General features: G+C 45.4%; 1 protein-coding gene across 1 annotated transcript; it reads right to left on the bottom strand.

Annotated features, from left to right (window-relative positions):
* Nucleotides 1–461: 461 nt before the first annotated feature.
* On the bottom strand, nt 462–24,540 carry Spats1 (spermatogenesis associated serine rich 1). The gene is made up of 9 exons (XM_048445232.3): nt 24,350–24,540; nt 23,918–24,052; nt 17,422–17,569; nt 15,398–15,540; nt 12,179–12,340; nt 9,173–9,293; nt 7,804–7,866; nt 3,387–3,502; nt 462–3,152 (listed from the first exon to the last, which is right to left on the bottom strand). Exons 1-9 carry the CDS (start codon nt 24,363–24,365, stop codon nt 3,124–3,126), a joined length of 933 nt encoding a protein of 310 aa, XP_048301189.2. The 5' UTR covers nt 24,366–24,540; the 3' UTR covers nt 462–3,123.
* Between the last annotated feature and the right edge of the window lie 3,378 nt (nt 24,541–27,918).

The following is a 27,918-nucleotide window of genomic DNA, read 5'->3' as shown; positions in this document are numbered from 1 at the left end:
CAGCAACATCAAGGTATAGTTGGGAAGAGTATTAGTTACCACCCATAGTCCTCATAATCTCCCTCAAATTAATGTACTCAATTTAAGACAAGCTCTCTAGCTCCCCCTCAACCCCCAGATTGGCATTCCTAGACCCCTCTTCTCATTTGTTCATTAGCCATCACTGGGAAAACTGGTGTTCTGGTATCTTTACTACAAAATGAATCGCATGCACCCTGCCATAGTAATTAATACCATATTGCAAAACATTCTTTAAGATTTATTTATTTATTTATGTGTATGTGTGCGTGAACGTGTATGCAACACATGTGAGGATATCCGATGAGGCCAGAAGAAGGTGTCAGAGCCCCTGATGCCGGAGTTACAGGGAGTTGTGAGCCTCCCGACTTGGGTGCTGTGAACTGAACTTGTTTCTCCTGGAAGAGCAGCAAGCAACCTTAACCGTGGAGCCATCTCCCCAGTCCCTGCAAAACAGTCTTAGTCACCTAATCTGTTTTGAGTTTCAGTTGCCAGCACTTCTTTTGTGGTGGATCCAATTGTGGTTTTTAATTTTTTTCTCAGGAATTCATCTTCGTGGGTCTCGTTTCTAGAGAGTTACCTATGCCCTGAGGTGGGACAGTGTTCCCAAGGAGCATTTGCTTTTCCTCGGGCCCCAGGAACTCAAGAGTCATTTGAATTCGCTGCTCTGTTTGGGACCAGTATCCCAATCTGGTCATTAAAATTAGACCCTGAGTCCACATGTCTCAGAGATTTTCTTTTTCACATGCATGTGCCTATACCCCAGACTTCTATGCCAAATACATCACAGGCTCTTTCATCAGTATGTGTCACAGGCATCTAAAGCCAGTTTTCCTGATATCTGTTGCAAAACATTTGTCCAATTATATAAAGATGTGTTGCTGTTTTACCTTGTCTGCCTAAGGCACCTGATTGGTCTAATAAAAGCTGAATGGCCAATAGCAAGGGAAGTGGTGTAGGCAGAAATTCCTGGCAGGGAGAATAAATACAAAGAGGAATTTAGGCTCAGGGGGAGAAAGAAAAAGGACACCAGGAAGATGCCAAGGGCCAAGACAGATGCTGAGAAAACAGGAAAGTAGGAAATACAGAATGAAAGAAAGGCAAAAGGCCTGGAGGCAAAACATGGATGAAGAGAAACAGGTTAAATTAAGTTAAAAGAGCTAGTGGGGCAGGCTAAGCTAAGGCCAAGCACTCAGAATTAGTAAGTTTCTGTGTGTTTCTTTGGAATCTGGTTAGCGACCCAAAGAAAAATCCAACTACAGATAGTGGCCTCCTCCTGGAAAACCTGTAGTTCCACATGAATTTCGTATTTGAGGAAACAGTACCAGATTGATACGTGTGGGAATATAGGAAGTTTACTGAATAATGGGCAAGTAGGAGTTGAAATTTGGTTTACAAATAGTTCACTTGCACATCTTCCATTTGTGCCCATTGAGAGGGAAGTGTGTTTTGTTTCCTGATTATACATGGTGCCATATGGGCTACAAGGGGCCCTATCTCCCTATGGCCACTTTGTTCCTCCCCTCATCCACAGCTACATCATCCCAAAGGCTCCCTAGTCCCTACAGCTCCTGTGTCCCTTTCCCTTCAGGAAGCTGCTGAATCTGGATAAGGATGCAGAATTTTGAGTTCTGTTTGAAATCCCATTAAAGAAGAACTCATTTTAGTACAACTAAGCCCTGGCCATCCATTCTGTCCTCGTTTTCTAGCAGAAGTCTCTTTTTACTCCAGTCTATTCACATTTGTAGCCAAACAATCATGCCATCATGCCATATTCACACTTCACAACTGGGGTTGAGCTATCTGTTGCTCCCTGAACGCATGCCACAGTTATTGGAGACAGACATTTTTACTCAGAAAATGAGGCATTGAGCTTTCTGGTTCCTGATTTGAGAGGCTCACAGGCTGGACTCCTTGATCACTCCCAGAAAGGTGTGCCTTTCACATACAGATTCAGGGGAAGGAGACTCAGCGTACACGCATTCAAGGCAGAAGTAGCCTCCCAGATACTTAGTGCGAGATCAGACCATCACCCTGCTTTGGAAGGAACCAGCCATCTCGTGAGTTCCCTGTCCTTTTCCAAGTCCACTGGGAAGCTGTCCCATACAGGTCACTAAAAAGTGCCCCACCCATGTCTGGCACATTCCTCAGTCAGGGTGAAGGTGTTCACGTGTTTAGATAATACTGTCTTGATTGTCCATAGAGCTGCTGCGTGACCTGAGAGTAGAACTAAATACATGGCAATGTCAAATTCTGAAACAATGCCACAACCCACCTAACTTTTGGAAGCCAAATGTTCAAGATCAAAAGGAAACAGTCCTACCAAACTAATCTCTCACACCATAAATTTGGAAAGTACTGTGGAATGCTACTGAATATCCATAAATCTTTTATGGATTTGTGAAGTTTAGTATTGCTATAGTTTGGATATGGCTTGGTCCCTGTGGTGATTGGCCTTACTGTGAGAATAGATTTAGAAGATTGTGTCTCTGAGGGTGTTTCCAGAGACATTTAATGGAGAAGAAAAACCCACCCTGCATGTGAGCAGTATCATCCCATGGGCTGGGGTCACAGATGAAATAAAAATGAGAATTCCAGATGAACAACCTCTCTCCCTCTCCCTTCCCCTCCCCCTCCCCCTCTCCTTTCCCAGGAGTCTGCCTGTTAGCAATGACCTACAGACATTCTTCAGAATAAATGTGAGCTGTAATTGCTGTCAGTGCTAAATATCTCACACGGGAAACTTGCATACACTGGGTACAAAGTACCCACCACTTAAGAGACATATGCTTGAGGTCTGAGGTGGAAAGGATTATGATGTGTTTCACTAGCTCTCAAGTGGGCCAAAAACATGAGAGAGAGCGAGAACTGGGATAAACGCTGTCAATGGTAAAATCTAGATGAAAGATATGATGATGTCTACTTTATGATTTGTGCAACTTCTCTATACATTTTCAAAGTTTTCACAGTTGAGAGTTAAACAAAGCAAATCATGATGACTCTTCATTAGAGTCAAATTAATGTCAAAAACAAAGAATAGGAAAAACCCAGCAATGGCAGAGGCTGGCTGGAGGTCAGTCAGTGCATGCTGGGGTTTATTTCTGCTCAGGGATGTCTTGAGAAGTTGAAAGCACCTGTGGACAGAGGTACAGCATTAAAGAGTATGTTCCCTTACAAATCCAACAGCTCTCAACCAACACATGCAATGCTCAATGCATGGTGAAGACCTCTGCCCGAGGACCCTTGGAGCAGAAGACACACCCACTCCAGGAGAGGCTCTGCCATCTCTGAACACCACATGAAGCCCCCCAAAAGACTGCTCTTCTGAACTCCAGGTTTTATATTTTTTTGAGATTTCTTGAACCTACCAGAGAAGAAAACACTGTGTAGGAAGGGAGGCGGTGCCTGCCAGTCATCCAACTCCTGGACTTCTTTTATCTCATTCTTCAAGTTGTTGGCCTTTTCCTTCTCCCAGAAAGGCAAGCTGGAGGAAGAACACAACCCTGCTGAGTTTGAATGTATGCCATGTTAACTTTACAAACACCACTGATGGATAAGGCACTGCACACCACAAAATGAAGGAGGCCTCCACCTCGGGGCTGTGGAGGTAGCTCAGTGAGTAAAGTAGTAGGACTTTCCTTTGGGCCGTCAGCTCACAAATAATGACATGGAGACTTGATGTTAATTCCAAAAGCTCAGCCTTAGCTTAGGCTTGTTCCATTAGCTCTTATAACCTAAACTAACCTGCTTTTATTAGTCCATGTTTTACCGTGTGGCTTTCTGTCTTTCTTTCATTCTGTATGTGTGACTCCCTCCATGTCTCACTGGCATCTCCTCATGCCTTGATTATCTCCTCCTTTCCTCTGCCCAGAAGTCCCACCTGTACCTCCTCCCTAGCTACTGGCCATTCGGCTCTTTATTAAACCAATCAACAGCAGTATATCTTCACACAGTGCATAAATATCCCCACAATATTTCCACCTTTTGTCTAAATAAAAAGAAAAGGTTTTAACTCTAACCCAGTAAAACTTTATACAATAAGAACAATTTTCAAGTAAGAATTACATTCACAATGTCTAGCTCATTTGGATTTGGCAAATTCAGAGAAAATACTCTATTATCTATCCTATCTTAGTGGGTTCAAAGTTTTATACCTAAACCATTTTCTATCATAACTTGTATTGCCATCCTAAAAATGTTTTTTTTTTAGACTTAAAAACTTCTTGGATAAATAGCTTAAGCTTCTATGTTGCTCAACCTTATAAACTATATCTCTTATGTAAGTTGTTTTCTGAATTTGTCAACAAAGAAAACTGTATACCATCTAGCCTTCAATCCCCATCAGAGACCCAAAAAGGATATATTACCTCAGTAAACAGGAGGTGCAAAATAAGCAATTTCTAAAACTATATAAATGACAGACATCTGGCTGCCTGGACTATCACCCAAGGTTCCTCTGTAATGTTGGGGCATCCATATTGAGCCTACAGGCCTAGAATATCTGACAGACTTTCTTATGAGGCAGGAATTTTGAGGGACTGTCCTACTTTGTCTTGGCAAAGTTTGGCAGTTACCTTTTGTGTCCTGCTCATCCAATTTGGGCACCATATTGTCAGCAGTCAAGGTAAGGACAGTTTTTTGCCCAAATGACTAGCCTTGCCACATTGAAGACAAACTCCATATGGAGGTTCTTTGATGCCTGTCATCTTTTTTTGAAGTAAATTGGTGCTGCCAAGAGTATATGTGTCTCACTGTCATGAAAAACATTGTTATTAAAACATCTTTAATGTCATATTCTATAGGTCTCTTAAGTGTTTGAAACCCATCTTTCTAAAATATATCTCTGTTTGACAAACAGAAATTACTAGTCTTGCCAAGAATTAGGAAACTGTGATCAATAATCAGATGAAAAGAATCAGTCAGTAACAACAGACCCAGAAATGGCAGAAATTTTTCAGCAAACAAAAACACTAACACAGCTATGATAACTATGCTGAAGTAGTTAAGGAAAATGAGGGAATCAATAATAGATTTTAAAAAAAAAACATGGTGTGGGAGAATTGTCTGTATTCTGTTAATCATATTTTAATAAAACACTGATTGGCCAGGCAGGCAGTATAGGCGGGAAAGTCAGACAGGAAGTAGGGGTGGAGCAAAGAGACTGGGAGTATTCTGGGACACAGGAAGCTCCCTCTGTCACTCCTGTGCAGACCACCGAAGAGGCATTATGTAACTTGCCCAGCTGAGAAAGGTACGGAGCCATGTGGCTAATGTAGATAAGGATAATGGGGTAACATAAGTTATAAGAGTTAACAAGAAGCCTGACCTAATGCACCAATCAGCATTATAACTTACAGAGATCTCTGTGTGATTGATTTTCTCTGGGACTTGCCGGTTGTGGGGTACCGGGTGGGAACAGATACCCCAACAAGCTGGCCCTCATGTTACAAAATCAGATGAGGGATCAGCCAGATAGCTCAGTCGATAAGGGCCCTTGCCAACAAATGTGACAGCCCAGGTTCCGTCCCCAGGACCCACAGGATGGAGTGAGGGACACCTCCCAAAAGTGGTTTACTCACACACATACACATGCACACATGCCTAACCACAATAAATACATCAATGTAAAAAGTCACATGAAACTTCTAGAAATTAAAAATATTAAGCCAGACATGGTGGTGCATAATTCCAGCATTCAGGAGGCAGAGTCAGGTGGATCTCTGTGAGTTTGAGACCATCCTGGTCTACAAAAAGTGTTCCAGGACAGCCAGGGCTACACAGAGAAACCCTGTTTTAGAAAAAAAAAAAAAGTAGCCGGGCGGTGGTGGCACACGCCTTTAATCCCAGCACTCAGGAGGCAGAGGCAGGCGGATCTCTTGTGAGTTCGAGGCCAGCCTGGTCTACAGGAGCTAGTTCCAGGACAGGCTCTAAAACTACAGTGAAACCCTGTCTCAAAAAAACAAAAAAACAACAACAAAAAAAAGTACTAGTGCCAGCTGGAGGTGTAGCTCGGTAGAGTGCTTTTGAAGCAAGCAGGAAGCTGTGGCTTAATCCCCAGCACCACATAAACCAGGCATGACGCTGCATAGGTCTCCCTTGACTATGTCGTGAGTTTGAGGTCAACCTGATCTACATGAGACCCTGTCAAAGAAGTAAAAAAATAAATAGTCTCCAGATAAGATTTTTCAACAACCGTGTACCGAGGGAATGGGAGCTAAATCTAAGAAGCAGTAAGTAGTGGATCCAGCTCCTGAAACTGGAGCCCTAAGGTCTCCTGACACCATCAGTTGGGCAGATGACTTCCAGGTCAAATTGTCATGAAGAAAGCCCAAGTCTCCTGATTCATAGATTGGCCCCAGTACAAAAGAACAACCTAGTCTGTAGTGCTTCTTCTTTAAAAAATACAATCCCAGCACTTGGGAAGCAGAGGCAAGCAGAGTTCGAGGCCAGCCTGGTCTACAGGGCAAGTTCTGGGACAGCCAGAGCTACATAGGGAAACCTTGTCTTGAAAAGCCAAAAAATAATATAATATAATATAATATGTTAGAAAAACCATACTGCTTGGTATTTTATGGTTTATACATACAAATATATTTACAAAAACTCAAACAGTTGGGTGGAATGCAAAGATTAGATGGTTGTTGGTATTTTAATTCTAGAATAGTGTTTATAAAAAAAAGTCCAGGCATGAGAAGCCTAATTATACGTTGTAGGGAATAATGACGCATAATGAAGGCATGAGAGGTGCCAAGTGAAATAAAAGGCTTTTATTCCCCCCGAGCTCTGAGGTTTGCCACTCCCACTGAATCCCAGTGTGTGAGACTCAGGAACATGCACCCACCTCACCATACTTACAGGAGACTGTATTCAAAAATAGAGAGGAGAGGTAAATAAATGCATGAGGTTCAGACGGCCAGAGCAAAAGTGTGAAATCGGGGGGCTGGAGAGATAGCTCCGTAGCAGTTAAAAGCACTGGCTGCTCTTGCAGAAGACCCTGGTTTGATTCCCAGCATCCACATGGTAGCTTGAAACCATTTGTAAATTCAGTTCCAGGGAATCCAAAACCCTCTTCTGGTGACTCCGTATATTGGTCATACACACGGTATACAGATATACATGCAGGCAAAGTACCCACACATATAATTTTTTATTTAAAACTATTTAATTCTATAAGCATGGAATTAGGAGCACTGAGATGGCTCAATTAGCAACGACTCCTGCTGCCAAGTATGAAAACCTGAACTTAGTCCTTGAGACGCCCAGAATAGGAGAGAACCAATTCCTAACACACAGCATGCGCGCCTCCATGCACACATCTTTTTTTTTTTTAATCTTAGTATAAAAACAAGAATAGTCCTTCCCTCCAATACACATGTTCTATTGACTTTCTCTTTGGTTTTGAAGCTCCAACCAAGTTCCCCAGCTGCAGTCATTAAACATGCGCTTGTCTTTCCCAGAATACTCTAATGTGATAGGCTCTTGAGAACACGGTGATATTAGTCTTTTTGCTCCATGCAAATGCCCCTCCTGTGCATACCCAAGCACACCTTTGCGTCTGTCAGTTAGCCGGTGTCATATGTAGACTTTGTCCCCCTCCATTGCCAGAGGCCACAGACCCTTGACCGCTGTGTGTCTCTCCAACCGCCCACCCTATATACTGCGCTGACCCAGGTGCTGGGACACAAACAGTCCCCATGGTTTGAGTGACTGCAGGCTCCTCCATGGGAGGAAAGGGTGTCATTTTCTCAGAGATCAGACCATAGAAAACTTGGTGAGAAAACTCACTTGGGGATTTGGGGAAGTGGCTCCAGTGGAATAAATGTATCAAATTTTTTTTCATAAGGAACCCTGAAAAAAAAACAGTAAAAACAACCATAAGATTGCAATGACCTCTTCAAGCATGGAGAGCAACACATCATCCTTTCCACAATCACCCCTACCTCCTGGTGTCAGATCTCAAATGTGGGCTTCAGAACTGTACAGGGAATAGTGTTTAGTTTTTTGTTGTGTTTCATCAAAATCATTGACTCTCACGTGACTGGTTTTCTAACCATTTTCAATATAATACGACAGCTGTTTTCCTCTTCGTTGAATGACTCTTCTCTCTGATCGTATTTCCACAACTTCGACTCCACATTTAATACAACCCATATACTAGTCACTAGCAATCAGACTGGGCATGGAAGCGCCGAAGCCTTCGAGTATGCGGTAATAGAAATCAGACCAACAAACAACCACTTCTTTGTTTGTCTATCAGCTTTTAAAAGTACAATATAATGGGATTCATGACTTCTATACATGTGTATCATTGCAGCTGGCTCATAGTCATATGGCTCATATGGCTCATAGTCAACCCTTCATCGCCCTCTCATACTCCCTCCCCACTGTTCCTCTTCCTTCCCCCAAATTGTTTCCCCCCAGTGATGCACTGTATATAACATATATGTATATATACATATGTGTATATATGCGTGTGTGTGTGCACATGTTTCTTGAAAATATAGTGGGTTTTTTGTTGTATTGAGGTTGAAATTAAGGCCTTGCCTACGTCTGCATCACCAAGAAGCTCTATCCCGAGCCCCTCTTGTGTTTTTTATTATTTCAATTCCACGGTGTATATAGGCACAAATTAACTAAATATGAACTTTCAAAGGAATTTGTCACTCCATCATATCTTATTGCTGTCCATCCCTTTAAAAAATAATTTCTATACAAGGACTAGGGAAATGGGTCAGTAGGTATAAGACTTGCTATGAAAGCAATAGAACCTGAGTTTTCAAATCCCCAGAACCCACATAAAAGCCAGGCACAACTGTCTGTACTTGTAACTTCAGCACTAGGGGACAGACAGGCAGATCCCAGGAGCTCAGTGGCCAGCTGGCCTGGCCAAAATATCGAGCTTTGGGTTCAGCCAGAGAGATCCAGTGAAGCATAAGGTGGAGAACAACAGAAGAAAAGCCTCAGAGTCCTCCTCTGGCCTCCACATGCACATACATAAGTGTGCACTTACACATACAGGTGCTTATCACACACACACACACACACCCCAAGATACATAACTAAAATAAATGATAAATTAAGTATTTACATACAGCAGAAGAGACTCGATTCCTTTACAGTTAATAAAATTCCCCTGGAATGAGCGCGCACTCACAGTGAAAAGTTGACTGGTGGCAGAGTTGCCCCTGCTTTGAAGAACTCCTTACTCTGCTCTGGGAACATATATGGGTTATCCCCTGGTGTTAACTTTGGGATTCCATTTCTGGGATCAATATCTGTGGGAAACGTTTGGAAACATGACACATAAGGCTGAAACCAATGCCCTGTTCACTGAGCAGCAAAGTATTCACGTGACAGTGAAGATCAAGCCTCTTCGTGCTTAGAGTGAGATGAAGTTCTGTTGCCTGCCTTAGGAAATCCAAGTCGATGGTGACATTTTTCCTACACCATGCTGTCAGATAGGATTATTTTAAAACCTGGAGGGTTGAGAAAGAGAGAGAAGGTAGGAGCCAGAGGGTGGGTGAGTGTTGTGAAATACCCTCCTCTGGACGTGGCATGGCTGTTGCACACATACACTCACAGCATCTGTGCAAGATTTGCACAAGGTCAAGCCAATTAAATTTCACATAGATTGGGGGCAGCTTCTGAGGCATAGAGCTGAGAATCTATTAGCAGTTGATAGCTGCATGGGGAGGGAGAGTCATCTTTATTTAAGAGTAGGGGCCCAGAAAGTTCTCCACATCCATGGATGACCTCACATAACCTTCAATTTCAGCCCCAGTTGAAGGTTAAAAAAAAATTTTTTTTTCAAGACAGAGTTTCTCTATGTAGTCCTGGCTGTCCTGAACTCACTCGTAGATCAGGTTGGCCTCAAACTCACAGAGATCCACCTGCTTCTGCCTCCCAAGTGCTGGGATTAAAGGCATGTGCCACTACCTAAATTAAAAAAGGGGGGGCTGGAGAGATGGCTCAGAGGCTAAAAGCATTGCCTGCTCTTCCAAAGGTCCTGACTTCAATTCCCAGCAACCACATGGTGGCTCACAACCATCTGTAATGAGGTATGGTGCCCTCTTCTGGCCTGCAGGCGTACACACAGACAGAATATTGTATACATAATAAATAAATAAATGTATCTTGATCATACCCTCACCTCACTCCCCACCTCCCATCCTCTTGGGCCCCCTCCCATCACATCTTCTTCCTAACCTCAAGAGGAGGAGTATGATGGAGGCATCCCACTTAGGCCTGAGCACTCCAGTCTCTCACTCTGCGTTCTCCAGCCGTGGTCTGTGTGCTAATTACTGTATACTTCAAGAACTTCTCTGATGAGGACTGAGCCATGGTGTGATCTGAAGTTCTGGGCGGAACTCTGAATTTGTTGGGACGGGGTTTCATGTAGTCCAGGCTGCCCTTGAGCTCACTATGTAGCTAAGGATAGCCTCTAATGCCTGATCCTCCTGAGCCATCTCCCCCCTGCTGGGATGACAGATGTATGCTGTCACATCTAATGTGTGCAGGGGATGGAGCCAGGCTTTGTTCATGCTAGGCAAGCACTCTACCAACTGAGCACCATTTTATTCCATGGTTTATATTTTTAAAACTAAAAACAGAAAAGTGATTATCATCAGGTATTGAATTTGCTAAGCTTATTAACTTCGTTCAGTTCTGTTCATTTATTATGGTGGTCCTTGTGTGTACCACTCTCGCTTCCACTCTAAATAACAAAGAGAGTGAGATATTTGATACATTCTGTATCTCAATTAAATGTCATGCACTCCCATTTTTAAATGTATTTGGGTATGTGGTATATGTACATACATGTTTGTGTGTGTGCACATGGGTGTGCAAGGTGCATGTGTGATCTTACATGTGGATGCCAAAGGTCGATGCTAGATGTTTTCCTCAATTGCCCTCTACCTTATTTTTTGACTCAGTCTCTCACTGAACTCATTTGGCTTAGAGGCTGGCCAGTGAGCTCCAAGTATCGGTCTGTTTCAGCTCCCCAGTTCCGGGGTTACAGGGGACAACCACCGCAGCTGGCTTTTGTGTAGGTGCTGGGGATCTGAACTCGGGTCCTTATGCTTGTGCAGTAGCCATCACCCCAGCCTGCACTTCCTCTGATTGTTTTTTTAATTTTTATCTGTATGAATGTTTTGCCTGCCGGTATGTGTATGTACTACATGTTTGTCTGGTGGCCACAGAGACCAGAAGAAAGCATCGGATCCCCTAGAACTGGAATTACAGGCAGCTGTGAGCCACCTTATGGTGCTGGAAATAGAACCAGGTCCTCTACAAGAGCAGCCAGGGCTCTTAACCACTGAGATGTCTCTGCAGCCCTTCATTTCCTCTTGATGAATAGGAAGTTTAGGATCTGGGCAAGGCATGGGACTCCTATAAGGATCCTACATCGGAGGCCATGCTTGCAGCTTCTCTGGGATAGCTCTTTATCCAGATAAGTCCAAGCCTCAATTTGAAAATCCATTTGTCCTTTTCATGAGTTTTACAAGAGAAGTTGCTAGTTATTTCTCTCTGCACAGCTTCTGCAAAAACCTTATTCATCACTGAGGCGTTGGCTGCCTCCTCCTACGTGGGTATTTCTATAGGAAAGGGCCATAAATGGCCCTCTGGTGCTCAGCAACCTCTTAGGATCTCTTGACAAGTTATTCTGAGTGAGTTGGGACAGAGAACTCGCCAGGTTACAAACCAAGGTGACACATGGATTTAGATATGGTATGTGTGCAACATTTCACCTTAGTTGCCTTTAATTAAACCAAAAATAACACTTTATACTTCATGCTAAGGCTTACTTTAAATGTGCATGACAGGTGGCATCTAACTGAAACATCCATGATTGTCTTTGGGCTTCAATGAGGCGTCTACTATAATGATGTGAAATGACTCACTTGGTGACTTAAATGTCACATTAGCATTTTCTGAGAGCTAGAGAAAGACGTAAGTGTGGATCCACGTGCATTCCAAGTCCTTCATCAAAAGTTGTCACCCGTGCACTGGATTCTCTGTCTTCCTGTCTTCCTGACTACTCTGTGGGCAACAGGGTGACCCTGCAAAGCTGTCCCCAGGCGAGAAGGCAGAGCCCATGGAGCCACAACTAAGGGCTTCCGTTTGTGTGTTTCATCTTTGATGGAATGAGACACATTACCATACTTCTTCTTCCCGAGGCTCTTGTCCAGTGTCCTCTCGGCCTCAGACCTCCTGTTGCCCCGGAAGACCCCACTGAAGAAGCACTGCTTTCCAACGTGGTAGGTGTGGATATTGCTGCTAAACCTCGGATAAAATGTCCACTCAGGACGCTGCCCATCTTCTGCAAGATATCAGAAACCTTCCCGTTAGCCCTGCTCCCTGCCCACAAGACAATGAGATGACAAGATGTAAAAACTCCTGGGCTCTGTTTGTCCTACAGCCTTCTCATACATGCACTCTCAAAAACATGTGTGTAAGAGTGTTTGTCTGCAAATATGCATGTTCGCCACAGGCATGCAGTGTCCACAGAGGCCAGAGGGCCTGGGATCTTCCTGGAACTGGAGTTACAGGCAATTGTCAGCCACCATGTGAGTGTCAGGAACCAAATCCAGGTCCTCTGAAGAGCAGCCAGTGCTGTTAACCATTGAACCTTCCCTCTGGTCCTCACACTCCTTTGGCTGTTAGAGACAATATCACTATGTAGTCCAGGCTGACTTGAACTCTTTTGTGGGGTCTATATGTGTGTCTGTGTGTGTACATGTATGTTCATGTAGGTAGACGTGTGGATGTAGGTGTGTGTTTATGTACCAGAGGTCAACATCTATGTCTTCCTCGATTGGTTTTTTATCTCGTTTATATTTATTTTTGCTTTTATGTGTATAGGTATTTTGCCTGTTGGTATGTCCGTGTACCACGTGCATGCCTGGTGCCCATGGGAGTCAGAGGAGGGCATTGACTCTCCTGGAACTGGAGTTAGAGATGTTGGCCTCCATGTGGGTCCTGGGGATTGAACTTAGGTCCTCTGGAAGAGCAGGCAGCATTCTTAACAGCCAAGTCATCTCTGAAGCCTTTTCATCTTTTTAAAAAATATTTATTTTTCTATTATATACAATATTCTGTCTGTGTGTATGCCTGCAGGCCAGAAGAGGGCACCAGACCCCATTACAGATGGTTGTGAGCCACCATGTGGTTGCTGGGAATTGAACTCAGGACCTCTGGAAGAGCAGGCAATGCTCTTAATTGCTGAGCCATCTCTCCAGCCCCCCAGCCTTTTCCATCTTACTTTTTGAAACAGGGTCTCTCTCTGGATGGAAGTTTCTACCCATTTGACTAACTGGAACCTCCTGCCCCTTGCCTTCCTGCTGGGATTACAGGCACAGGCTCGCACACTCAGCTTTTTCACATGGGTGCTGGGATCTAAACTCAGGTCCTCATGCTTGTGTGGCAAGCACCTTGCCATCTTCTCAGCACCCCCAGCCCTCCAGCCCACCCCCACCCCAATGAAGGAAGTGCATTACTGGGGGTTATGACTTTGTCCTGCTTCCTGTCTCCACACCACTGCTTCCTATGTCTGGGTGAACTGTGACCTCCCAGCCTCCGGCTCCTTGCCTCCCCCTTCATGCTCTTTCCCCGCCATTCTCGAGTCTGCCCCTCTGGAACTGTAAGCTATGATAAATCTTTCTCCCTTAGTTGTTTTTGGTCATGGTATTTTATCATAGCAACAAAACATAACTAATCTTGGGGCTGGAGAGATGGCTCAGTGGTTAACAGCAGTAACTGCTCTTCCAGAGGACCCAGGTTCAGTTCTTGGCACCCACATGATGGCCTCCAACCATCTGTAACTCCAGCTCCAGGGAATCTGATGCCCACTTCTGGCTTCCATGGGTACCAGACACAGGCCAGGTGCTCATGCATCCATGCAAACAAACACTCACATACATAAAATAATAAATCTTTTAGGAAAAGAACTAAAACAAACAGTCACATGGACCTAAAGCATTGCTGCAGGAAGAGGTCTGTGATCTATGCAGCTATTGAGGGAAAATACATTGATACATTGTATACTACAACGCAGTTATTCTGTGTCTGTCACTTGATGACTTGAGAAATGGGTCATTAGGGCTGCTTCGTTCTTCTCTGAATACCACAGTGTGCTTGCACAGACCTACACAAAGAGGTCAGTGTCAGCTTGATGGGGTCCGGAGTCACCTAGGAGACACATCTCTGCATGTCTGTGGGAGTTTCTGGATTGGATTAGCTGAGGTAGGAAGGCTGGGGTGTGGGCTGAATCCTGGGCTGAGTGAAAAGGAGAAGCAAGCTGAACACCAGCTGTTGCCACCACCACCCCTCTCCTTCCTGACTGGACACAGTGAGCAGCCGCCTCCCACTCCTGCCGCCGCCACGTGGACTGCTGGGTCAAAATGTACCCTTTGTTAAGTTGTTTCTTCACAGGGGTGAAAAGTAATTCGTACAGTTGTTCACTCCTTGATGATATCTTTCTTGATGATATCAAGAGATGTCCTAAACACAATGTGTGAGGCCACAGTATAGCCAAGCATACTGTTGTATGGTTAACTATGTGTTTCGTGCGCACATGCATGCATTCATGTGTGTTGCACCATCATGGTGCAGGCCAAAGGGCAAACAACTTCCAAGAGTCAGTTCTTTCCTTCCACCATGTGCATCCTGGGGATCAAAACTCAGACTTAGGCACAAGGTCCTTTGCCTGCTAAACTGCCTTGCCCAGCCCCCTTAACTTCTTGTAATAAATAGAGAGAGTACACTTCGTAATGATGGTATAGTGTAGCATGCTAAATATCTAAACCAGTGGTATAGTGACTTATCATTATCAGATATGATGTATGTGCTATGCTTTTCTATAACTGGCCACCAGCATCACCACAGACACAGTCACATGTATGTTAGATATTAGCAAAGTTATGACATCACGGGCAGTGGGAGGCTTTCACCACATCATGTTTCAGTTGAACCACTGTCATATATGCAGGCCACTGTTAGCCAGAGCTGCATTATATAACAGATGACTGCTTTTCTATGTATGTATGGACATACATACACAGGTGCACATATTTCAAAATTCAGCTCTTCACAGCTGTGGGGAAGAATATTGTTGGAGAGTATTGAGTGAGAGGGCTTCTGTCTGTAACACTTCTGTGTTGTTTGATCTATTTTATGGCACTTACACTTTCCTCTCATTTATGAAAACCATATGCCATACATATCTCCCACAAAGCCATCATGAGGACCCAAGAGGAAGCGTGCTAAATGTCTGACACTGGGCAGGGGAGGTCTTCCGGGACTTGGCCCATAATAGGACAGATTTCTGGAAAGGCCCCAGGAGCAGATGCCTCAGGAGAAAGGCCTAGGGTCTACTCACCTGTCTGTAACTTAAGCAGGCTGAGTTCCTCAGGGTATTTTTCCTTCTGGAACACAGGCAGTGAAACTTGAGAGGAGCGACTAGACCGTGTGGAGGAAGAGGAGGAGGAAGAGGAAGACTTCTGACCCATCTCTGCCGCTGTGCTGGAAGGCAAATGGCAGGCTTAGATTCACCTGTGCTCAAACTGGCAATCACACAGATCGTGAACTAGCGGTACACACGTTCTCAGCAACAGGACTAGCCTCGCTTTCTATAAAGTCCCTATAAAGTATCTATAAAGTGTGTAGTTTACTGACTCACAACTTGATGGTACTAAAACTTACTCAAAAGATCCATGCTTTAAAACAATCAAGTTAGCTGGGCAGTAGTGGTGCATGCCTTCAATCCCAGAGGCAGGCAGATCTCTGTGAGTTCAAAGCCAGCCTGGTCTACAGACTGAGTTCCAGAACAGTCAAAGTTCCATAAAGAGAAATCATGTCTTGAGGGAAAAAAAAAAAAAACCCAGGTTAGCCAGGTGGTGGTACATGCCTTTAATCCCAGCACTGGCAGAAGCAGGTGGATCTCTAGGTTAGAGACCAGCCTGGTCTACAGAGAAACCCTATCTTGAAAGACCAGATAGAGGGCTGGAGAGATGGCTCAGCGGTTTAAGAGCCGCTGCTCTTAAGAGCATTGCCTGCTCTTCCAAAGGTCCTTCCAAAGGTCCTGAGTTCATTGTGGATGGCTCACAACCATCTATAATGAGGTCTGGTGCCCTCTTCTGGCCTGCAGGCATACACACAGAAAGAATATTGTATACATAATAAGTAAGTGTTCTATGCTGAGCTACATTCTCAGCCTTAAGAAGTTTGTTGTTAGAATCCCAGTCCGTTGCTATAATGAGGGTCTCTGTCTCTATCTCCATCCGTCGCCGATGAAGATTCTATGGTGATATTCGAGATAATCATCAGCGTGATAGTGGGGCAAGGTCAGTTCAGGCACCCTCTGCTCTGCTGTACAAGGACCTAGCTGGGGACATCCCCGTGGAAACCTGGGATCCCCCAAGGCCCAGTTGAAAGGCAGAAGGAGGGAGAAGACAAGCATGGAAGTCAGGACTGCGAGGGATTGGTCCACCCACTAAGGCAGTGTACCTGTTCTAATGGGAGCTCACCAAACCCAGCTGGACCGGGTCTGAATGAGCATGTGATCAAACCGGACTCTCTGATTGTGGCTGACAATGGGGGCTGACTGAGAAGCCATTGATAAAGGCATTGGGACTTGTTTTTACGGCATGTTCTGGCTTTTTGGGACCCTAGTCTATATGGATGCACAGCTCCCTAGACCTGGATGTAGGGGGGAGGGCCTTGGACTTCTCACAGGGCAGGGTTCCCTGCCCTCTCTCAAGCAGGGTGGAAGAGGGAGGAGGGGATATAGGGGAATGGGAGGGGATTGGGAGGAGGGAAGGAAGTGTAAATAATTGAATGGAAAAAATTTAAAAAAAAATTAAAAAGAAGTTTGTTGTTATTTTTGTTTGTTTAAGATTGATTTATTTATTTTCTGTATGTGAGTGCTCTATCTGCATGTATTCCAGAAGAAACCATCAGATCCCAATACAGATAGTTGTGAGCCACCATGTGGGTGCTGGGAATTGAGCCCAGGTCCTCTGGAAGAGCAGCTGGTGCTCTTAACCGCTGAACCATCTCTCCAGCCCAGGTAATCATACTCTTGACAGTATCTCTTAGGATGCGTGTTCTTTATTTTCTTTCATTCTTTTGTGTATGTGTGTGTGTGTGTGTGTGTGTGTGTGTGTAACTCTCTCAGGTTATCTTTTGATCTCCACTTGTTCATAATGAAATGCGTGCACACACATGGGGGTAAATAAATAATAAATAAACGTTAAAAACAGAAAAATACAATTTGCTCGAATTCACACAGATCATCATTGGAGGAGTTGGGATTTGAACCTAGGTAGCCTAGCCCTAAAGTTCTTGCCTAGCAGGGCGTGTGCACACACGCACACTCACACACACACACACACACACACTTACTCAGAGTGAATCAACACTCCAGGGGGTCCTGGAGGCTCAGTGACTCTCCGACCTACTTCATCAGAAGACGAAAGACTGGTCCTTCTGTCAGAGGCCATCCTGCTGGCCAAGGAACCCTTGGACTCTAGAATGTCACTGTGCTTGGCATCTGCAACACAGATGTTACCGGTTAAGTATATTACTGAAATATCTGACAGCCTATTTTATTTCCTACATTATATTTTTAAAATGGGGGAAGGGGTCTGGTGAGATGGCTCGGTGGGTAAAGGGACTGGCTGCCAAGCCTGTCAACCTGAGTTCAATCCCCAGATCTCACAGGTGGCAAGAGAGTCATCTCTCCAGCCCAAGTGATCATACTCTTGACAGCATCTCTTAGCTCATTCTGTATCTTTCATTCTGAGGGCTGCCCTCTAACCTCCACATGGGCACCGTGGCAAAGCACACCTCTACTCACACCCAATAAGTAAAATTTGAAAGCAACTAATACTTAGTATTTACTGTGTCCTGAGGGTCGTGTTAACACACACACATGCACGCACATATGCACGCACAATGAGAAAACAGGTTCAGAAGGCTATGCCCTTGCCTATCTATATTCAGGGAAAAAACTAAACATCCAGGCCCAAGTTTGTTGACAATATTGTGGTGCCAGAGTCTGAATCACAGCCACTAATCTGGACTGCTTGTGTCTCCCCACAGCTCACCTGGTCCAAACTGCGTGGAGAGAGATCTCTGGAGCAGCTAGGTGTCGCTGTTCACTGTATGGACACCGTGGCACAATTCTCCAGAGAATTCTCCATCTCGTGACAGGGTGAATGAACGCAGCTGGCCTGAAGAAGTGCCTTCAAAAACTTCCATACCTGCTATTATTGAGCCACTCATTCACAAACATAACTTTGCCATCAATGATATCTAAAATAGCACTTGGCATGGGGCTGGAGAGATGGCTCAGAGGTTAAGAGCATTGCTTACTCTTCCAAAGGTTCTGAGTTCAATTCCCAGCAACCACATGGTGTCTCGCAACCATCTGTAATGAGGTCTGGTGCCCTCTTCTGGCCTGCAGGCATGCACACAGACAGAATATTGTATACATAGTAAATAAGTAAATATTTTAAAAAATAGCACCTGGCATGACTCAGATTTCAAACAGCACTTGAATAAATAAATGTGAAGAATTATATGTAGCTTAGCTTAATTGGCAGCATGCTTGCACGGTGTACAGGAAGCACTGAAGAAAGCAGGCAGGATGGCCCATGCCTGTGATACCAGCACTTGGGAGGTAGGGGCAGGAAAATCAGAAGTTCAAGGTTACCCTCAGCTACATAAAGAGTTCAAGGAAGAGAAAAAGGAAAAAGAAGGAAATAATTCTAACCCTCCCAGCCACCTGTAATGGCAAAAGAGTCCTTTACGTCTGTGGCTATCATATGGAGAGATGAATCATTCATATATATATATATATATATATATATATATATATATATATATATATATATATTATGGTTTATTTAACTTTATTTTATGTGCATTGGCGTGAAGGTGTCAGATCCTCTGGAACTGGATCTTCAGACAGTTGTGAGCTGCCATGTAGGTGCTGGGAATTAAACCCAGGACCTCTGGAAGGGCAGTCAGTGCTCTTAACCACTGAGCCATCTCTCCAGCCCCAGAAATGTGGTTTTGTTTATTTGTTTGGTTTTTGGTTTTTCAGGACAGGGTTTCTCTGTGTAGCTTTGGAGCCTTTCCTGGCACTAGCTCTTGTAGACCAGGCTGGCCTCAAACTCACAGAGGTCCGCCTGCCTCTGCCTCCTGACTGCTGGGATTAAGGGCGTGTGCCACCACTGCCCCGTGAATCATTCTTTTTTTAGTTTGCTGTATGATTTATATCTTATAAAAGTCAGTCTGTTCTTTATCATTTTACATTATCATGTGCCCTATGAAATTACTTTCTTAAGATTTATTGTTGTTGTTGTTAATTATGTGTAAGTGTGCATGGCTGCATGGCTACATGTATGCATGTGCTCATGGAGGCCAGAAGAGGGCATCGGATCCCATGGAACTGGAGTTACAGATTGTTGTGAGCCATCTGATGTGGATGCTGGGAACTTAACGCTTCCGCAAGAGAAGCAAGTTCTCTTACTGGCTGAGCCTCCTCTCCTCTCCACTCCTCCAATTACTTCTTTTAAAGGCCAGATGAATGAACACTGCATTTCTTTGTGCATAACTTCAGAGAGCACAGAAGCTCAATAAACACAATGAAATTGTTTGTGATAAGAAATTTATACAGGTGTGGTGGTGCATACCTTTAATTCCAGCACTCAGGAGGCAGAGACGGGTGATTTTGACACCAGTCTGGTCTACAGATTGAGTTCTGGAACAGTCAAAGCTACACAGAGAAATCCTGTCTTGAAAAATCAAGAAAGAAAGAAAAGGAAGGAAGGAGGGGAGGGAGGGAGGGAGGGAGAAAGGGAGGGAGGGAGGGAGGCAGGAGGAGATGGGAAGGGAGGGGAAGGGAGGAAAAGTGGAAGGAGTGGACTCACACCACAGCCTTCTCGGGATTATGTTTTTGATTACAAACTTCAAAGGTTAGCCAAACTACTTCCTCTCTTAAAAATTTTCCACCCCATTTTCAGGTTTTCTGGAATGTGGCACAGGACTGAGGCCTGTGACTGCGATAGACTCCCAGAACTCTGGGAGCCAGAACCCAGGGTGACCTTGGGTACAACGAGGCCAGTGGTTGCCAGAGGTAGGAGCAGCCGCCATAAAGTCAAGGCCAGGGAAACGGACAGAAAAGGGAGAGAGCTGTGAGGAGGGCAGGACAGTCCCAGCAACCAGAGAAGGAACCATCTTTATACGAGGCCACAAAAGAGCCAAAAAATCGCATATAGACGACTCCACTCAGACCTCAACGCAACGTAATTAGAAATCAATAATAAAGACAGCCCCAAGTGAGAACCCCAGCATAAGCTTGGGAGCTCAAACCACACTGCTGAATAATTCATCAAAAAAAAAAAAAGACACAACATAATGGAAATCACATTAACGTTCAATGAACTTAGGTCTTACACACCTAAGCCTGTGGGATTCAACTAAAACAGTAATTAGAAACTTGGCTTCTTAAATGCAAATACTATATTTCACTGAGTATAGGGCCTCAAAATGTATCCCCTGTATTGATATTTCATTTGTATTTTAATAACTAAAGCTTTCCTGAAGGTCAGTGCACAGCAGGCACACTGGTCAGCCACAGAGGCTGGGCGGTGGGGGTGCACACCTTTAATCCCAGCACTAGAGAGGATAGAAGGAAGAGATGAGACAGGAACTTGCTTCATTTCAGTGTGAAGATTTCAAAGAGGTAAGAGCTCTCTAGTGGCTTGGCTGCTTTTGCTTTTCTGATCTTCAGGTTGAACCCCAATATTTGTCTCTGAGTGTTTACTAATCACGTTATACTGCCCTGCCCAGGCACAGGAAGAGTGCCTTCTGAACTAATAGTGACAGTGCTCTGGGGAACTCAGTTACCCCTCTCCCAGCTCCCACCACCTGTTGCTGTCTAGCTCAAAAGCTGTGGTGAGGAGTGATGAGCTCAGGATACAGTCTCTGCTCTGAAAGTTCACCATCCATCAGGAACCTGCTCTAATGGATGCCAGGTAAGCTATGCCTCTCTAAAACACTGTCGAATGAGAAAGAATGACAGTCTCAAAAAAAAAAAAACCAAAGTGGGGATTGGAGAACTCGCCCAGGGGTTAAAGAGGACCTGAGTTCATTTTCCAGCACTCTCTTTAGGAGCCTCACAACCACCTGTAACTCCAGCTCCCTCTTCTGGCCTCCATGGGTGACTATATTCATGTGTACATATCCACACACATAGACTTTTTTTGATTGGTCTGGTTTGGTTTTCAAGACAAGGTTTTCTCTGTGTCTTGAATAGCTATTCTGGCTATTCTGGAACTTGCTCTATAGACCAGGCTGGCCTCGAATCAGAGATCCACCTGCCTCTGCCTTCTAACTGCTGGGATTAAAGGTGGGTGCCACCACTGCCCAGCCAAGCCACATTCACTTTTTCAATGGACTTTTTTTTTTTAAGACCAAAGGAAGGTTCTGGAAACCAGAAAGGAATTCATGGAGAAAGGGGGTCTGGAAGAAAGTCTATGTCTTTGGTGCAATCTGTAAAACTCCAGGAGATTTTCACGTCTTTGGGCAGGAACAACACCTTCCATCAACGAAGTGTGTTCTCACACTTGTCGTCTTGGCTAATGCAAACCCCCTCTGTCTGGCAAGGGGAAGGATAATTCAGCAAACTATGTTGGCTTAATATGGAGTGTTTTCAATAAGAAAAAAACTCAGTTCCCTATTCCTGCTTTTTCTGCTCAACAAGCAAGCTAAAGATCTAGGGTGGGTACCTACAACCGTAAGGAAGTAATGGGCCCTCTCTGCTGGAAAAAGCACGTACCCACACAGTATACAAGGTCCTAGCTTGGCCCCTTCATCCCACAAGACCTGAACTCCCTGTTAAGATGAACCTTAGATGTGTCTCCTGAGAGGATGTATTGAGAATAGACCACCCAGTTAAATAGTATGGGTCCTCCCTAGCTCACCCCTGAAGTGGTTTTTCTCCTTATTCCAAACCAAAATGAAAAAAAAAACCCAGAAAGTTCTGGAAGCTTAAAGTTATATTCCCAGGGATTGGACATGTAGCTCAGTAAAGCTCTGGGTTCAACCCCAGCACTGCATAGGACCAGATATGGTGATGCAGGCCTGTAATCCCAGACTCAGGAGGTGAGGGGGGTAGGAGTTCTAGGTAACCCTCTGCCGCATAGTAAGTTTAGGTTAATATGAACTACATGGGACTGGGAAGGAAGGAGGAAACAGGGTTGGAGGAGTAAAGGTGGGATCCCAACACCATTTCCTCCTTGATATCCTAGCCATGTTGGGCAGTTGATGGTTCAAAGTCCTCCGGAAACTTAAATTGGTCAGTTTACAGCTGAGGCCTCAGACCCCTCACTCCTCTCTCTAAGTTATGAAGGAGAATCAGATATGAAGACATGGGACCTAGGAGACTGGGGACAAGGTTCAGCTGGGAAAAGATGAGACTTCTCCAGTTCCTTTTGCAGCACACTGGCTACTACTGACCTACAATCATGACACTTGAGCCTGGATTTGAACAGGTTTTTGGGAAACTGTGGCTGTCCTCTGGACTCTGTGCCCTCAAGAGAACTGTGTTTTGCTTCCGTCCTTCTTCTTCCACCTTAAGAGCCAATTATGGAGTAAGAGCACTAGCCATTGTTTAATTTAAACCTGCCTTAGAGTGCTCACAATTTCCACCTGAAGTGCCCCAGCCGAGAAGCAGTACCATATATCGACTAATATCTGAGCAAGAAAAAAAATGGATGCAGACAGGCAGGCAGAAGCAGACCAAAAACCAGCTTCAATATTTATTAACCAAAGCTCAAACCTCTGGCCCCTTTGCTCATTTGGAATATACTTCCCAGCTGTCTGGAGTTCCAGTCAATAACATATTTTAGTCTCTGCTTTGTCTTTGTTGTTGAGACAGGATCTCCTGCAGCGGAGACTGACCTCAAAGTTGCTGGTCAACTGAGGATGACTTTGAATTGATCCTCCTGCCTCCACCTCCCGAGTGTGGGCATTGCAGGTATGTGCATGCCAGTTTTAGCTCCTCCTTTTGACGGTATTCTCTGCCAATCAGATCTTGAATATAGACATGACTTCATTGTGTATGTCCCCAACCAGCTCCTGCATAGCTCGGATCTGGAATGCTCTCCCAAAACCCATGTTTTGAAGACTTAGTTCCTAGTCGGTCACACTGTTGGGAGATGGTGGAAGAGGAGAGGTGGCTCAGCAGTCAAACACTGGCTGCTCTTGCAGAGGACTGGACTTCTATTCCCAGTACCCACATGGTGGTTCAACTTCAGTTCCAGGGGACCCTCTTCTAACTTCTGCTGGTGCCAGGCACATAAACAGCACAGATGCATGCAAACATACAGGCAAAACATGCACATAAGATAAAGACTATCTTTAGACGGGAGGTGGTGGCACTCGCCTTTAATCCTATCCCAGTACTGGAGAGGCAGAGACAGGTGAATTTGAGGCCAGCCTGGGCTACAGAGCAAGTTCCAAGATAGGCTGCAGATACAAAGAAACTCTGTCTCAAAAAAAAAAAAACCCACAAAATATAATCTTTAAAAAACAATCATCGTTTCTTGACCAAAGTGGAGATGCTTTGATCCGACATATGACGTCACTAAAATATGTCACCAGAAGTTCAAAGCAACAGGACCATGGACAGAAACTAAAACCATGAGCCAAACCCGCAACAACAGAGGCTTGTGATGATTCCAGCACTTGGGGACTTGAGGCAGGAGGATGGAGAATTTCAGGCAAGCTTAGGCTACATAAGGAAGTAGCAGTGGTGTTCAATCTTAAAAAAAAAAAAAATACTATAAAGCCACAAGCCAAGAGGTTATAAGCCCACCCAGAACTCAACTGTATCTCCTGTCCACCTTGGTCATGCCCAAGTCACTGTTCTCTGGAACCTTCTCCAGCTCTCTAGTACAGGCCGCTCTTGAAATGGAAGGAAGTTGGCAGCTGGGTTTGCCGTTTCCAGTACTCATGGGCTCACCTGTGCACGCAGAGATTTTAAATGGAAGAAAACGGAGATAAACAAAGGGTCTTGTTAGAAAGTCTGTCTTTCAAAACCATAAGCCTTTGAAAGGCAAGAGGCAGAGCTGGGGTCTCTTTGTGATGTTCCTGGGTTTGAATGGCAACTCCCCTCGCCCCACCCAACCCCCAGCCGCCACCACCTGCCCTCCCTCCCGACTCAGGGCTCCAGATACTCTCCTAACCCACCCCAGAGTCTCCTGAAACTTCTGAGTCCTACACCCACTTCCCTAGGGGGTGGGGGAAGCCCTTGATCTACCCTTGGACGACTCCATGGAGTTTATTGGCCGGATGAACGCACCAACTGGCAACGGAACTGCCGAATGCCAAGGATGCAAAGCGAAAGAAAGGGCGCCTACCACCGCCTGCAAGGCTCGGTCCAGGGTTGCCAGGACAACCTGCCACTTCCTGCCGGCTGGCGCGCTAGTCCTGATGCGCCTCTCTCTCAGAACCTGATGCTCTGGCCTGGGTTGAAGATGGGGGTCTCAGGTGTAAGGGCTGAAGAACCTCAGGATTTTGTTTGAGCTTCTGGCTCTTTTCCAAGCAGCTGTCACTGCCACTCCTGTAACCTCCAGTGGCCCTGAACGATGCCGCTCACAAAGCTTGCAGATGCAGGTTTAGAATTGGCCCTGATTAGGCAGAACTCACCCACCACTTAGAGCGCCTTTTTCTGGGCCAGGCTCCCTGTTGGATGCTATCTTCCTTCAACAGCCAGCTGCGTTTTTCAAAATAGAAAACTGACTCTGAGCAAAGGCTCATTCAAGGTCACCCAGAAAACGGATTCACACCCAAGTTTCACCCTTACGAACCTATTATTCTTTCTATGGTATAGACTGAGATGTATCTTTCCAACCCTTTCCCTAGTAAATCTTGCATGGAAAATTGTTGGGTTTTGTATTTTTTTTTCTCCAACTCAAACTGAGTCTCTAAATTTATATTGATACTTAGTTTCTCCTATGGTTAAGTGGGAAAAATACGAGTGCTTTAATTAATATAAATACTCATATTTGTGTGTGTGTGTTGTATGCATGTGTGTGCACGTGTGTGAGGCACACTAGCCTATGCACGTGCATGCCGTGGCCGGAGGTCAGTGTCACGGGTCATCCTCCATTGCTCTCCACCTTAGTGTTTGAAACAGGGCTTTTCTTGGAGCTCACTCATGTTACAGCCAGGCTGGCCAGGAGTCCTAGGTGCAGCAAGCACCTTACCCCCTGAACCATCTCCACAGAGTGGTTTCATTTTTAATAATTGTAAATAATTATTGATTGTAAAAGAAACAAGACTGGAAATCTTGATCCTGAGCCAGCCGAAATTTGCATAGATGGGGGAGGTGCTCTCCAGGGTACACGCCCCTTATTGAGGAGCTATCCAGTAGTTCATAGGGGCTGGGGTTATGAAAAAGACTGAAGGGCCACCTGTGAGGTCAAATGTGGTTGAATGGAGTCAGTTTCACAGGAGTGGGTTTTAATAAAATGTTAGAACTCCTAGCAGGGTCCCCAACAGGGTCAAGGGCATGAGACAGATTAGAAGCTCTCCCTGGGGCAGAAGCAAAGCATTGTTAGAGAATTGTTACACAGCAGAAGGACTTTTCACGTTAATGGTAAGTCTTTATTGTAAGCATCCCTTTTGGGGACCAGGGTAGCTTGATTCTTGTTTTATTGTGGCAGGGTCTCACAGTAGCCCCAGTTAGCCTGGAACTCGCAATGTAGACCAGACTGGCCTCAAACTGTGTCCCAAGTGCTGAGCTGAAGTCATTTGCCTCCCCACTGACATGTGTTGGATCTCTCCAAGAGCCCTGACTGCCTGATAGGACTGTTAGCCATCCACAGTCAGGCGGACTGGCCTTCTGCGGACAGCAGCCACTGACACGCCAAGGTCTTGAAGAAGCTACACCGCTGCCCAGCAACTACCGTAGTTGCTGCCGAAGCTCTCTGGCTCTTGGAGGTGCAACCCCACTCATGACCGCTCCAAACAGCTTGCATAGAACTCACTGTCATCAAAAGCTCTGGGAAAAGCTAAATGATCTTGCCTCTCCCACCCAGACCAGAAGAGAAACGCTTCGCCGGCAGCCCAGCAGAACACCTGTAGCCAGTGCGAGCATAGCCCTTCATGTGCATGAGAGTTGGCTGTGATTGGTATGCACATCCTGTTTCTGGCTGTGTAAGCTCAGAGAACAGCTCCCTTTGGGAACAGATAGGTAGAAGACTGCCTCTTGGGATTGCAATGGTAAGCCCAATACAAAGGCTTCTCTCAAGTGATCTTTTCCTATGTATGCACATGTGCATGTGTGTGTGGGCATTTCTATGCATATGGGCACATGCACATGCTCACACATGTATACATACATGTGGAGACGGTGGTCGATCGCAAATGCTTTCTGCAGTCACTCTCAACCTTATTTTCTCTTGGTTTTGCTTTTTCCAGACAGGGTTTCTCTGTAACTTTGGGGCCTATCCTAGAACTCACTCTGTAGACCAGGCTGGCCGCCTGCCTCTGCCTCCCGAGTGTGTACCATCACTGCCCATCTTTCCACTTTACTTTTTTGATCGAGGGTCTCCCACTGAATAGTTTACCTATTCAGCTAGATTATCTGACCATCAAAACCCCAGGGATCCATTCATCTCTGCCCCCCTAGTGCTGGGATTACAGGCACATTTCTCCATGCTTTTTGAGATGGGTTCTGAGGGTCAGGCTCAGGCTTGTGAGCTCCTCGCACACGGAGCCATCTCTCGAGGTCCTCCCTTAGCAGAGTGAACTCATCCGGTGACTGAGAGAAGAAAGACTCGGACGGCGACGCAGGCAGCAATGGAGCCAGCAGCCATAAATTCAGAAGGAAGGCTGGAGAATTCCAGAGGGCTTCCAAGCCTTAAGAGTCACGTTTCCAGAGAGCTGGGGAGAGCTAAGATTCCAACTTTCTAACACAACGCGCACGGCACGAGTTACTGCGTGAGTAAGTGTCCCAGAACCTAAGACCTGTACAAGGACGGCAACCCCAGAAGGTGCATCCGCCGCTGCTCCCTGCCGTCTGCTCTCCTCCTATCAGAAGCGGAGGGTTCCGAAACTGCCGAGTGCTGACCATTGACGCTAAACCTAAGCCTCCAGCCTGAGAGCTGGGAGTCTCTGACTTCTAAAGGACTTAGAACTCTAAACCTCTGGGACTTGGGCACTCTGCTCCGTCTGCCATGGCTAGAAGATACTGTCCCCAATATTCTGTGATTCCTACGGGGCTCCTGCCATCTGATAGGGAACACAGAGAGGAACTGACTTAAGTCTGCGTCCTTGGCCTTCACTCTGTGGGGCCTAGCTTCCTTAGTTCAGTGACCTGGAGTTTGGCTCCAGGCGGGAATGCAGGAGCTGCGGGCCACGTGTACAGCTCCAGACCCTGGACGGGACAGCCGCTGCTGATCTTTTGTTTCGCACACCTCCTGCAACCCCGCAGTTGAGAGAAGCCGGGGCAGCAGTAAGAATTAGGTGTCTAGGGATAAGAGAAAGCCGGCAGCCAAGGAGAGGTATCAGATAAACTCTTCCTCTTCTCTCACGGATCTTGGCAAACAGGAAGTGATGCTGTGAAAAGAAGCTTGAGTCGGGCATTATCTGATGGCTGAGGAGTCGCATACTTTTGTAAGAAGCCCCTGTATTTGTTCAGGCCCAAGAGCTGCAAGCTAAACCGGGGTTTGGAGGCACAGCTGCATTCCCCAAACCCCTACATTGAGGAAGCCTTTTTTCTCAATGTCAGTAAAAGGTCACCCACGGCAAATCATCAGTGTACCCGTTTGTACCATCAATGTCCATCAGAGGGCAGTGTAAACCCAGGTATGGGGAAGAAGC

The sequence above is a fragment of the Myodes glareolus genome, chromosome 18 (assembly GCF_982192425.1).
Source record: "Myodes glareolus chromosome 18, mMyoGla1.1, whole genome shotgun sequence".
In the NCBI taxonomy this organism is placed as follows: Eukaryota; Metazoa; Chordata; class Mammalia; order Rodentia; family Cricetidae; genus Myodes; species Myodes glareolus.
The sequence above is the reverse complement of the archived record's forward strand: the minus strand, read 5'-3'. Positions and strand labels throughout refer to the sequence as shown.